Source organism: Cydia splendana, chromosome 16 (genome assembly GCF_910591565.1).
Source record: "Cydia splendana chromosome 16, ilCydSple1.2, whole genome shotgun sequence".
Lineage (NCBI taxonomy): Eukaryota > Metazoa > Arthropoda > Insecta > Lepidoptera > Tortricidae > Cydia > Cydia splendana.
Genome location: NC_085975.1, coordinates 14484623 through 14499017, shown reverse-complemented (window position 1 = coordinate 14499017; position 14395 = coordinate 14484623). Strand labels below are relative to the sequence as shown.

Sequence of the window (14395 nt, the reverse complement as noted above, 5' to 3'; positions counted from 1 at the left end):
TGAACTTGGCGCGCTATGCTAGTTGCCTTGCCAGCATTGAAAAATGGTAATTTAATAATTAATATTATTTTATGGTAATAATTGTAACTAATGAAAATTAATTAAACAAATATAGTCATTTTCCGTAGGAACAGAAATCAATAAAATTTATAATTTTAATTATTTCATCCCATTCTCTCTTGTGTATGTTAAAAAAGAACAACTAGATCTGGCAATAAAATTCTAGATTGGCTATAGTCGTTAATTTTTTTTTTTCAAGTTTGAGTGATTTGTCTGCAATCGTAAATGTCATAGCATTTTTGAGCTCAATATTATACCAGAATGGCAGAAAATAGAGAAGAAATTTTAGCAAACTTCCAGGTGAATACGCTATTTATATCTAAATACACAATAATCAGTGAGCAAAACTTGACTATGTTGGTTGTGATCAGGTTATGTGATTAACAACAACAGTGACTGTGAATTATTCTTTATCTCTTTGTGCTTTTCTCGTTTTCCAATAATTTTCAATTGTTATTTACCTATTATTATCCTTATAATGCTTGCTTTCGGTAGTGTACGATTGAAAATCTGACAGAAGTAAGTTTGTGGTGAAATGCTACATTTTTCTTGTTTTCCAGAATCGTAACGAAAATTCACGTTACTGGTTGTTTCCACAAGGTTGATTTGCTCGTAACTGCGTATCGTAATTATAGTTAACATATCTTTAAGGCAACATGCTTGTTTTGCACATTTCCTGATAACTTCCTTTGTGTTCTTTGTTGTGGTTTACATATTTGTTTGTTTGTAGGGAATTACAGCAATAGAAGATGTTGCAGAGGCGATATATCACTTGGACGAGGCAAATTGGGACTTACTTGTAAGTAAATGTTTATTTATATGTGCAATTCTCAAATAAGAACTATTATAAATAGTGGCATTAGCAGGATTATAGCCTTATAAACATAATTGTTTGATAAAATAGCAGTAATTTATCTATGAAACATTTGTGACACTAGTTACTGTTCTTCTTCTTCAGTCGGTCCCTCAATGCTGAGGATTGTGACATCATGTCCTTCTGTTGAAGACCAGGTTCCTCCATAGGGTTCTATTCCTTGCCAAGCGCATGGCCTGGTGCAGTTTTAATTGCATGGTGTCTCGCAGGTCCTACAATAATCCTCATAGACACTTCTTCAGCAACAGAGTGGTCAAAGCTTGGAACAAACTCCTAGAGGTAAATAAAGAGAATAATAATAAAAACGTAACAATTCTTTTTCATTCCAGTCAGCCATCAACAGAGTGATGCCGCAGGACAGCAGCCGGCCAGCGCGAGGTGACAACAACGACGTGGACGTCGAGATGATCGACGACGACATATCTGTGATAACCCCAAAAACACGCCCACCCGGTATGTATACTCCCAACCAACCATTGGTAGGTACAGTCGCCATCAGATATATCGGAGCAGCCAAAGTGTTCACAATATCTGAACACGCACACTAACGCCCTGACAATAGAGGCATGTTCAGATATTTAATTTATTACCACTCATTGCGAATTTTCTACTTTCCGCACTTGTATCATAATGTACTGTTAGTTCTAGGTTTACTAGGAAATGTTTAGGTAAATATTTTCGAAAATATTTGACCTGAAAGTAGTAGAACGTGTCTGTATATGCCCTAATCTATAGGACCTTCTGTGCCTTAAGGTGGTATTCCACCTGTCCAATTTATTGGTCCAATGTGTATTTGCATCTCAAATTTAACTCAATGAGAGAGTGAGACGCAATAACATTGGACCTAGAAATTAGACAGGTTGAATACCATACTTAACTAATTTTTTGGTATTTATCTTTTATTCCAGATCGAGAAGACAGTAGCCAAGCTTCAACATCATCGCCTAGAAATAGTTACACTAGTTTGGTAGAGCTGCAAGTACACTATAACAATAAGATGCATGATATCAAAATGTCTGGAGCAGCCACTGTCAGTAAGTATTTTCGTAATTGTATTATTTTGTATTGGTATTCCACCTGACCAATTTCTTGGTCCAATGTGTATTTTGTCTCACATTTTGCTTAATGAGAGAGTGAGACGCAATAACATTGTCCCAAGATATTGGACAGATGAAATACCACCTTCAATACAGTCATGTTGTAATAAATTCAATTTTAACTGTTTTTTTTTTCAGTTTTGTCACTGATCTTATTAGCTCTATCTCATTTTCTGTCAGTTATCTGAAAAAATAATTTTGTATGGGATAAAAAAAATCTTGCAATTGTTATTGCACCATTCTGTCACCATGCATAATTTATGTATCCATGCCAAATTGCAGCTTTTTAACACGATCACGGAGAAACTGCGGACAGACGGACATGGCGAAACTATAAGAGTTTCTAATACCTAATAATAAGTTTCTAATTAAGTGAATTTTTAATATTATCATTGTTTACCGCGATAGTTATTCATTAAAACTATTTAAACCCCCATCACCCGTTTGAGTAACCCGTTGACACTAACGCTGTAAAGAGTTCGAAACTTTGGGATGTATTTTAAATTCATTACACAATATTATAATTGATAATTAGCAACTCTGTAAATGCCATACGAATAAATAAATTACACACGATATAATCCGTTTAAGTAGTTTATTTCATAAGTGATTTTTGTCTATGTTAAACGCTAACGAGTAGGTTTTACGCTAAACCAAATGTAAGAATATATATTTTTTTGTAGTTTGCTAATATTTATTCAAAATAATAATATATACCTAATATTATAATTATTTATGAATATTTATTCAAATGTTTTACTTGTTCACAGATGACTTAAAGAAGCGGTTAGAATCGGTCTGCGGAGTCCCAGTGTGCCGGCAACAGATCTCCGGGCTGGGCGGGTCTCGGGCAACCTCAAGCGCTGCGTTAGGAGGGCTCGGTCTGCAGCCCAACACTGTGTTGCGGCTCAAACAAGCAGATGAACTCATGCCGGATGATGAGTAAGTTTTGTGAATTCGTAAAACATTACATTCCATTCCGCATACCGGAAATCTATACGAGAGTTCAATAACCGGGTGGACGAAAACCGAATCTATAGGTATTTTGCGACGGTTAGTAAATTGTGTAGTTTTTTTTTTATATGTAAGTAAACACCCAAAATATATAGTCAAGAGCCGCCTCTTGGCATGTTCTTTCCGTGTACCTTTCACTTAGAGTTGAATGACTTTAGTTTGTCCAGGGACTGTTTCATTTCAAACATAGACAGAGATAATCATACTCTCTTTGTTTTACGCTACTACTAACACCCAAATGAAAGGGACGGGTATATAGTTCTTTTGTACTCATTTACTGACAAATTTGTTTTACCAGACTTTAATTAAATGTAAATGACTTGTTCTTTTCAGAGTGGCGGAACGTCTGACCAACACCTACGTGTTGCACGTGACGCACGAAGACGTCAGCAAAGACTACACGCTCAAGTATCCCGGCACAAAGACGGTGCGAGAAGTGAAGAACGACATATTCTCACTCACTGACATACCCGTCAGACATCAGGTGAGTCCCAATACATCGTGTACTGTATTCTAACTTACTCCTAAGACCGAAAATATTGATGTGGATTAGGTACATACTGAAATAATCTTCCATCATTTACTTTTCTATTAAGGTAGCAAAATTTTACTTTGCTCCCAGTCGTTTTCATAATTTTAACTACACAGTTACACAATCATACGTCTACGAGTGTTATAGCTAACACACTGTTATTTTAGCTAGCGTTTACACACGCATTTGCTTCGCCATTCCTCTTGTCACTCGTATGAACGTGTAACTGCGAGGCAACAGCCTCGGATATGCTGCAGAAAAGTTTAATTAACAAAATGGTGGAGGAATAGAAACGTGTTCGCGTGGCAAATTCCCGCCGCGGGCTATTGAATCGTAAGAAATATGTAATTTTGAAACAATTTTTTCTCGTACAGGTGTGGACGGGATGGCCGGTGGTGACGGGGCTGGATGACACGGTTCTAGCCATGGTGGGGCTCGACATGCCGCAGCACGAACTTGCCGTGAAGCGCGGACCCACTAAGGAATATAAGCGGGTAATTACACTTTTCTCAAACAATAGTGATTTGGATATTTGAAGTGAAAACTTCTTTAGCGGCGCTGTGCATTTTTTGTGATGGGGAAAAAATGTTAAACTCACGACAGGTCACTTGACCGTAAGATTCGTAAGACGTAAGACGGACACGTGACCTGATCGAAAAACTGTTACAATGTCATTGAGTTTTCACTTCTGCCGGCACTCCCGGAGTGCAACCCGTTGTTTTTTTTCATAGCATTATAGCATCTACTCGAGCGGAACTTACTGATGAAAATCACAATATTAAACCATTATAAACTGTTTTTTTTTATGTCAATTACTTTGACTTATATCGACCGGGAACCGTGATTACCTTTTGTATTGTTTTCGAGCTAACGATATTTCGACACAGTTATAGTTCGTAGCTTTCTAATAGAGCCCGACGGCTAATCCTATTGTCTATTGTTAAGTAAAACCGCACGTGCTACTTACCTGCAAAAAAGGGTCTTAATTATTCTATTGGCACCTGAGCGCGGGCAAGTCCAACGCTCAAAAAACCAGTGTAGGTGCGCTCTCCGATAACGCGCCTTTGTTACGCATCTCGATGACACATTTTAGACTGGTTCTGTAGCGTTCGACTCGCCGGCACTCAGTAACCGAAGTACTGAGTGCCGGCGAGTTGAACGGACCACACACATCGTAACAAAATATTTATCCATTAGTTCACTTTGAATCTTATTGCAATTTCCATAGGAGTTGTAATTCAATTACCTGGGTAAAGTGAACGAACGATTTTTTTATGCAGGTGGTTGTGGCACGTGCGGTTTTACTTAACAATAGACAATAGGATTAGCCGTCGGGTTCTATTAGAAAGCTACGAACTATACATGCATCTTGTTCACGGGTAACGCGACCAGATCAACGAGTGTGAACGCGGTCCGGTGGTAACGTTGAAAGCGAACGCAGCAACTTTGACACCCACCCGCTATCATCAGTTACCCGTGAACAACATGCATGTAACTGCGTCGAAATATCAGGAGCTCGAAAATAATGCGAAAGCTGATCACGGTTCATATCCCGGTCGATATAAGTCTAGTGAAACTAATCGTGAATCATTCAAAACTTCGCAGATAGTTGTGGAGAGTTCGGACAGTGAAAACAGTTCCGTGGAAGAGATAGAAGACAGCGGTGACGGATTCACATGCGAAGACGACATGTTTGTCGAACTAGTTAACTCGGAGAGACTGCGTCCCCTTAGTAAGAGCTTTTTATTTTATATGAAAACATGTGTTTTAGCGCATCTGGCGGCCTAGCCAAGGTGACGACCGCTTGCGCCGTCGAATCGCTTTGTGTCTCTCTATCACTCTTCCATATTAGTGTGTCAGTGACAATTGCGTTTCGTTCGCTACGTAGCGTTAGCGAATACGCACACCGGGTCCACACTGAGCGACTACTCGCTCGCTCGCTATTGGCATGTTGTCTACGGGACCTGATCCGCTTATGACTATATTATCTATAAAAATGCAACGTTCTACACAGTGTACTACTCAAAAGTGGTTGTTACAAGGCCTACTTGATTAAATAACTTTTTGAGTTGACTTGTTCGGCGTCTACCGAGGATTAAACCTAACTAATTCTGACGCCGTAGTGTTTATAGAATGTACCTTTTTTTCTGGAGGCCTATCCCAGATAACAATCGTTTCCAGAAAACGAAACTAAACGCTATTGTCTCTCTATCACTTCCATATTAGTGCGATAGAGACCGATAGCGTTTCGTTTCTCTGCGAACAATTGTCATCTTGGCCCCTGATCCTGCACGCACCTCACCTGCAATAATATGATACTCTTCGAAAACCGCAAAAATACGTGACACGCTCTTATAGCTTTGCAAATAAGATCGTGTCAGATATTTTTGCGGCCTTCGTTGTATAACATTATTGCAGGTGACTGTACGACGTCAACCTCGGACCGCAGCCTAATATTTGTTCTCGTTGTAGTGTCAGAGCACGTGGAAGACGAGGCGCTAGGCTGCATCGAGTTCGCGGAGCGCTTCCGCGCGCGCTACGGGCCCAACACGCCGCACTTCTTCGAGGGCACGCTCCAGGACGCCATCAAGGAGTCCTGTCTCCAGCCGGCACGCGAGGTAGCCTCCTTAATCACTACACCTTATCACAGAATAAATAATAGTACTAGGTACAGAAGACTCACTCTCTAACAAAACGTGTCTGTTACGATCAGGACAGATATGGCCGCTAGGTGGCGACAGCTTATGGCTAGCCACCAAAATTGGTGTGGAACGGATGTACTTTTAGCAATCTGTAACAAAGCAGCGAAATCGCGAAGTGAGCCACGCCTGACCTTATAAAACATAGTACCCCGCCGCGCCTGTCTGTTTGTGTGTATGTATGTATGTTCGCGATAAACTCAAAAAGTACTGAACGGATTTTCTTTCGGTTTTCAATAGAGTATGATTCTTGAGGCAGGTTTAGGTGTACTAATTTGTTAAGATTTTGTGTAACCAGTGCGTAGCCGGGGCGGGTCGCTAGAAGAAAAAGAGGCGCTCAGATATTGATTTTAACACGATTGGACAAAAAATAAAGAAATTTAAGATGGCGGCCGACATTTAGATTTATTTATTTCATTATATGAAATTACAATATAAATATTCATAACTAATCTATACGAATTTATATTATGATCGTCAAGTAGCACCTTGAACCATTATTTGCATATTTAGGGGACTTAATATTTACCTACTTAGTTTATTATCACCTTGAATCGAAATTATGTCAAGTTACGAATGATTAAAAATCTAAAGCTACTTAAAAAAAATATTTGTTCATATGTTCAGTAAAAATCCTTAAACATCTTTTTTAAAGTATTTTGACAGTCCTGACCCTCGAGCGCATCCATGGACCATAGACAGCAGCGGGCGCAGCATAGTCACATTTTTATCGCATGTCACTTTCGCACTTACATACTTGTTAGAACGTGACAGGCATGGTGACAAACGATAAAAATGCTACCGCCGCATATTATACACATTTTAAACATTTAAATGTTGTTTACAGCGAAAACTCTTAGGGGTATATCTGCACCACGAACAATCCGTACTGGCCAACGTGTTCTGCGCTCAACTACTCGGCTGCGAGACCGTTCTACACACGCTCAACCACAACTTCGTACTCTATGGATGGGACCTTACGGACCCCGATAATAACAACATGTATGTACACTATAAATAAGACAACTTAGACACTTTTCGCGTACTTTAGCATTGTATGAAACAGCCAAAGCTTAAAAGAAGAAGCTAAAGAAAAGCCAGGTCAAGAGCACCCTAAACTGGCGAGCGTGTATGAGGAATGTTATGAAAGTGAAGGAAGCGAAAGAGGTATGTCAGGATCGTAGCAAGTGGAAATCCGTGGTCTCTGCCTACCCCTCTAGGAAATAGGCGTGATTGTATGTATGCATGAAACAACCAATATTTTTTATTGATTTCAGGGTTGGTCCCGTAGTAGAAGTTGCTCAGTATGACCTATACCTAATACCTATATTCATCTCACAAAATAAGTATTGCAGGTTATTAGGCAGGCAAGAAATTAGTCGCAGTGCGTTCTAAGTCTTACACACCAGCACCTCGGGGCTCTGCAACTTAGAAACCATTCAAGAGGACAAAAAAAGGATTTAGTCTTATTTGCGTCTTGGCGAATTTTCCGTTTAAAATACTTTTTTATGGTGTAACAATTATATTGTTGTATACAGGTTACTGAACTCCGTGGCCAACGCGCTAGGTCCCGTAGCCAGCATGACGATCCGCAGCATCCCCGTGGAGAGACTACCCGCGCTGGTCATCATCATGCGAGTACGCTCCAACACCGAGATATACTCCGTCATCAACGGTGAGTGATGTACCGGTTACTGAACTCCGTGGCCAACGCGCTATGTCCCGTGGCCAGCATGACCATCCACAGCATCCCCGTGGAGAGACTACCCGCGCTGGTCATCATTATGCGTGTACGCTCCAACACGGAGATATACTCCGTCATCAACGGTGAGTGATGTACAGGTTACTGAACTCCGTGGACAACGCGCTAGGTCCCGTAGCCAGCATGACAATCCGCAGCATCCCCGTGGAGAGACTACCCGCGCTGGTCATCATCATGCGAGTACGCTCCAACACCGAGATATACTCCGTAATCAACGGTGAGTGATGTACAGGTTACTGAACTCCGTGGACAACGCACTAGGTCCCGTGGCCAGCATGACGATCCGCAGCATCCCCGTGGAGAGACTACCCGCGCTGGTCATCATCATGCGAGTACGCTCCAACACGGAGATATACTCCGTCATCAACGGTGAGTAATGTACAGGTTACTGAACTCCGTGGCCAACGCGCTATGTCCCGTGGCCAGCATGACGATCCGCAGCATTCCCGTGGAGCGACTACCCGCGCTGGTCATCATCATGCGAGTATGCTCCAACACGGAGATATACTCCGTCATCAACGGTGAGTGATGTACCGGTTACTGAACTCCGTGGCCAACGCGCTATGTCCCGTGGCCAGCATGACGATCCGCAGCATTCCCGTGGAGCGACTACCCGCGCTGGTCATCATCATGCGAGTATGCTCCAACACGGAGATATACTCCGTCATCAACGGTGAGTGATGTACCGGTTACTGAACTCCGTGGCCAACGCGCTATGTCCCGTGGCCAGCATGACGATCCGCAGCATCCCCGTGGAGAGACTACCCGCGCTGGTCATCATCATGCGAGTACGCTCCAACACGGAGATATACTCCGTCATCAACGGTGAGTTACATAGTTTTGCTCAACAAGCCTAAAATTAATATTGTATATACAGATGTCACTCACAATCTCACACAATTATTTCCTAATCCTCTCTATCACTCTTGCCTATTCGATCGATAGAGAGGCAGATAACGAAATTTCGATTTTTCGCGTTTCGCGGTAGGCCACCTGTAAACAAACCGCCTTGATGCATTAATGTCATTGTGAAAACTTGTCAAAAAACTGTTATGTATAAGTTACTCTATGGTTTACTTAACAACATAGTGCTGCACTCTGGCGGCAGAACATGGCATAATACTCCCTATTGAAAACCAAATTTTTATCGTATAATCTTTGCAGGCAACGTAGGCGTCTCAGAGCTAGTAGGCGGCCTAGTAGAAGCGTTGGAACGATTCGCAGCTCAACGAGACGAGGACGCAAGATTAGAAAGAGAACGCGATGCCCGCCAGCGAGTCAAGTCAGAACAGGACGAGGCATATCAAGCCAGTCTCGAGGCCGACAGGTATAGTTATCTTTTTTACTAGAACGGCAGAAGTTTCAAAGAACGGATTCACGACTCGTTCTGAACGAAATAAAGGTTTAAATTATCCCCCTTTCCTGCAATGGACAAAAAAAAACTAGAATTTATTTTTCTTATCCCAAAAGTGTTATAAATCAAAATATTGTCTTCGGTTACCGCGATAGTTAATCGTGATATAAAACTATTGAAACGGATTATATCGCGTATATTGAATTCACACTACATCCCGACGTTTTCGACGTTACGAACGCTGTAAAGGGTTCGAAACGTCGGGATGTAGTATTTTCTTTTTTTTTATCTGATTTTTATAGAGGCTTTGGACACTCTAGGTGAACATGTCAGCCTCATGGGTGCTTTCATAGTTCCCTACTCAGGGGAGAGATCAATAAAGTGGTATACACTGATTGCATTATCAGATAAAGGTTCTGCCAACCAACAATTGATCTGTCCATTGTGCATGGAACCCAAACTACCAAAAATTCTTTTTCTCAAATCCGAATTCCGGACGCAGTCCAACAACACGTGAGACAAGTCATCAGTCCTCTGACAGACTAGACACAGAGGTGACGGTTTAACACCCATCATGCACAGAAACTTATTTGGACTCGGAAAGCTGAGACTAACACTTTTCTTGCGAGATTGGCAGAATCAAACCAGGGTATCCACAAGGGTCTAGCTTGGATTGTTCTGTACCAGATTCCTACACACCTTGATAAAGCTTGTTCTCCAAAATGGTATTCCCATTTTTGTAGGGATGTAGTATGAATTTAATATTACGCGATATAATCCGTTTCAATAGTTTTATTTTACTGATAAAGTTAAATTAATGTTGTAATTACGTTCATGTTTTCAGAGCCAAAGAACAAATGAAAAAGCAGCAGGAACTAGAGAGAAATCAGGAATTAGAAAGAGCAGAGTCTGAAAGACAAATGGAAGAAGCGAAAAAGGAGGTAAGTTACGACAAAATAACCAAAAGATGCGCCAACTGATTATTATTATAGTATTTTTTTTGTATTAAGCCCCGTCTCCATATCGCGCGGCAACCTAGCGAACATTGGCTCGCGCCGTAGCCGCGCGCGATGGATACCGGGCTGGCTCGCGACCCAACTCGATCATTGGCGCGCTCGAACGTGCCGCGCATAGAACCATTTATTGTCGGTTTTTCGACGCGCGGCAAAGGAATGTTCGCGCGCAGTTGGGACGGATGTGTATACAGGGTGTTTGGTACATCGTTTGCCAAATTAAAACGGCAGATAGGTTGAGTCATTTGCTATCTGCTAATGCCTAGAAAAAAAAATTGGCCATGTTCTTTTTTACTACTGCTCAAGTAAAAATTTTAAATTTACGAAAAACTGGCATAGAGCTGAAAAAAAAAGGTGCGCAAAATTAAAAGTTTCTAGGCCTGGGAAGATAGCAAATGACTCGACCTATCTGCCGTTTCAATTTGGCAAACGATGTACCAAACACCCTGTATATTTCAGTTGGCTCGCTGAACATAGAGGTTCAAGATGTTACCACGAACTCCTCGGTCGTTTCATATCGTCAAAATATCTGTATGATTAATTATGAACCTTAACACATTGGCATAACATTCAATTTGAATCGCAGGCGGACCGCGCCAGCGCAATGGCGCGCGTGCCGGCCGAGCCCGCCGAGGGCGCGGCCGACGTCACGCGGATCAGGATCCGCCTCCCCCCTCCACACGACACCTGTCTCGAGCGTCGCTTCCACGGTCACGACACGCTCACGGTAAGCAAATGTGTATCTTATACCTATCTAAATAGAGTAGATTTTATCAATAATTTAAATGAACGGATTAAATTGTCGCGGCCGTGTCTAGATTGCAAGGGAAAATCTCATGAATGAATTATTTGGTCATTCTTTTTTTTTATACCACATCGGTGGCAAACAAGCATACGGCCCGCCTGATGGTAAGCAGTCACCGTAGCCTAACTCAGTTTAACTTAACACTTTACTCACTTTTTTTGGCGATTTAGGGTTCCATACCCAAAGGTTAAAAACGGTACCCTATTGCTAAGACTCCACTGTCCGTCTGTCTGTCTATCACCAGGCTGTACCTCATTAGCCGTGATAACTAGACAGATGAAGTTTTCTGTTGCCGCTATAACAAAAAATACTAATAAATATATACCTACATACAAACATGAATGCTGAAAACTACACTCTTTTTTTTTGGGCAGTCGTGTAAAAAAGTACGGAACCCTCGGTGGGCAAGTTCGACTCTCACTTGTCCGGTTTTTTTGGTCACTTCAGTTGCCAAGAAGATTGAAGGAAAATTACATACTTCTTGTGATAAAACCTAATGTTGTTTTTCTCTTCAGGTATTATTTGACTTCCTCGCATCAAAAGGTTTTCCGAAAGAAAGCTATAAAGTGATCTCTAGCTGGCCTAGGAGAGACGTAAGTTATGGTCTTTACTTTTCCATATATATACTCTGTCAAGCCATTATGTACGAAATTTCATTTGATATTTACCAGTCGCTTTTCGGTGAAGGAAAACATCGTGAGGAAACCGGACTAATCCCAATACGGCCTAGCTTACCCTCTGGGTTGGAAGGTTAGATGGCAGTAGTTGTAAAAACTAGTGCCCACGCCAATTCCTGGAATTAGTTGTCAAGCGGACCCCACGCTCCCATGAGCCGTGACAAAATGCCGGGATTACGCGAGGAGTAGAAAAGAAAGAAAAGTAGTAGAAATAGTAGAAAAGAGCAGCAAATTTAAAAAATGTAGGCGCAAAGGGTTATCGTCCCATATAAAATTTGAATTTCGCGCCCTTTTCTACTGACAAACTTGCTTGGCCGGCTATATATCGTCGTTGCGCTTACCAAATCTGATATGTGCGAGATTTTAATCTAATGAATTAATACCTTATGTATTTTGTTGCTAGGTGACTATTTGTCAATCAAAAATCGAGCACATATCAGCTTTGGAAAGCGCAACGACGATATGATTCAATAGCTTATGGCTCTACAAGTAAGATCGTGTCAGATATTTTTGCGGCCTTCGTTGTGTAACACATTATTGCAGGTGACTGTATATTTATTCACAATCTAAACGCAAATTCTATCTAACACTTTAAACTCTCGCGTTTTGTACACATATTTAATTACACAAACGGGTCTACCGCGATCACAGAATAAATAATAGTACTAGGTACAGAAGACTCAAACCGCGTCTGTTACGATCAGGACAGATATGGCCGCTAGGTGGCGACAGCGCCACGCGCGGCTTATGGCTAGCCGCCAAAATTGGTGTGGAACGGATGTACCTGTTGCAAAGCGACGAAATCGCGGAGTGAGCCACGCCTGCCGCGATATAATTTCATTGTTTTTACCTTAAATTCCGAGACGTTTCAGCTAAGTTGCACCAGTTGTGGTGTGGTCACGGGAAGACAAATGCAAATTCTATCGTTTTGACGTGTGAAAAACAGTTCAGGTTTTTTTTTGTTGCAGTTAACAATGGAATCTCACAGCAGCACACTAAAGGCGATGAAACTGTTCCCGCAGGAGACGCTTATGCTCGAGGAACGGTGAAGACATACACACATACACAATTATACATATACATACAGTACCAGCACACATCCGCGCAACTTTGTACTACCAGGGGCCACTGAAGCATGGAGCGGAGCTTTAATACAGACTTTCATATAGAACTTGTACAACTAATGACCAGAGGGCCTACCGCGAACAACGTTCGACGTGTTGCTTCTCTGTCGCACTTGTAAATTCGTACGTAAGTGTGACAGGGAGCAACGCGTCCATCTACCACCAACTCGACTCTGTTTGACAATTTAAACCTTATTGCAAAGACATAAGGTCCGTCAAAGCACGAAGAATTCGTACTTTGACCCGCCATTTCCTATCTCTATTACACGCGGATACTTCTGTTTCGCTCGCACAGTGGCACTGACCACCGGCATCGTAGGCGGGACAGCAATACGTATAATTAAGGGCGTGCGATAGAGATGGAAGGTCAGGTCAAAGCACGATTCTATTTGCTTAGCGTCCTTACTTTAGATATGCATCTCTGGCAGTAAACATTACTATGGGTGGTATAATGGTATTCCACCTGTCCAATGTCAGTGCGTCTCACTCTCTCATTAAGGCAAAATGTGAGATGCAATATGCAATACACGTTGGACAAAGAATATGGATAGATGAAATACCACCCTAGCATACTCTTACAAAATACTTGTTTCAAGGAGACTTCACCTTTTTAAATAATTCTATTACTTTTTATATTACGTCTTAGGTTGGTACAGTCGACGTCATACATGTGTTTACATTTTTCGCCTTATTACAAAGGCATAAGGCAAAAGTGTAAACATATCTTTGACGTCGACTGTACTTGGTAGTCCACCTGTCGCATTTCTTTGTCCAATGTGTATTTGCATCTCACATATTTTGCTTAGTGAGAGAGTGAGACGCAATGCACATTGGACCAAGATAGTGGACAGGTGGAATACCAATCTTAGTATATGGCCATTATACAGGGTGTCTCATTTAAATCGGTCAGTATGGGAAAGTCTGAAACTATAAGACATACGAAGATCTGTTCTTAGGAACCATGACATCGATTTTAATAAGAATAAAAACTGCATTCATACATTTAAAAAAAACCTGTACTCAGCTCGGGAATCGAACCCGGTTGTTTTGAAAAAAATAAACTTACACTATTACTTAAATGTACACAATGTTGAGTCTTATTCCTTGTTCATATATTCCAAAATGTATACATATTAGACATGACTATGACTGGTTAGACGTATAGTATAGACAGCTTGCAAACTGAGGTCCTTTATTATGCTTATATTCTTGACTATGAAAAAAATGCTATTTTCATCTTGGCCATGCAAACGTTTATGAAGAAAATAGTATTTTTCCTCTTTTAAAGTATTTTCAGAAAGTCCATTCCTAAACCGACATGATAGTATTCTAACGAAAGCTCAACTCATTCAGCGAAAAATAATTTACTTTTGTGGGAATATCT

At 41.3% G+C, this 14395-nt stretch overlaps 1 protein-coding gene across 1 annotated transcript; it reads left to right on the top strand.

Annotated features, from left to right (window-relative positions):
- Nucleotides 1-224: 224 nt before the first annotated feature.
- LOC134798369 (FAS-associated factor 1) lies at nucleotides 225-13031 on the top strand. Its single transcript, XM_063770783.1, has 16 exons — nucleotides 225-360; nucleotides 791-859; nucleotides 1264-1387; nucleotides 1843-1968; nucleotides 2802-2973; nucleotides 3379-3529; nucleotides 3952-4071; nucleotides 5183-5309; nucleotides 6050-6195; nucleotides 7124-7278; nucleotides 7815-7951; nucleotides 9203-9365; nucleotides 10237-10333; nucleotides 10992-11132; nucleotides 11726-11803; nucleotides 12856-13031. Exons 1-16 carry the CDS (start codon nucleotides 322-324, stop codon nucleotides 12934-12936), a joined length of 1926 nt encoding a protein of 641 aa, XP_063626853.1. The 5' UTR covers nucleotides 225-321; the 3' UTR covers nucleotides 12937-13031.
- Nucleotides 13032-14395: the final 1364 nt, after the last annotated feature.

Excerpts from the sequence above, each read along its gene's own strand:
- LOC134798369 (XM_063770783.1), top strand. The coding sequence starts at position 322 with ATGGCAGAAAATAGAGAAGAAATTTTAGCAAACTTCCAG. Across the intron at positions 860-1,263 it reads AGGCAAATTGGGACTTACTT|TCAGCCATCAACAGAGTGAT; the intron begins GTAAGTAAATGT and ends TTTTCATTCCAG. Across the intron at positions 7,952-9,202 it reads GATATACTCCGTCATCAACG|GCAACGTAGGCGTCTCAGAG; the intron begins GTGAGTGATGTA and ends TAATCTTTGCAG.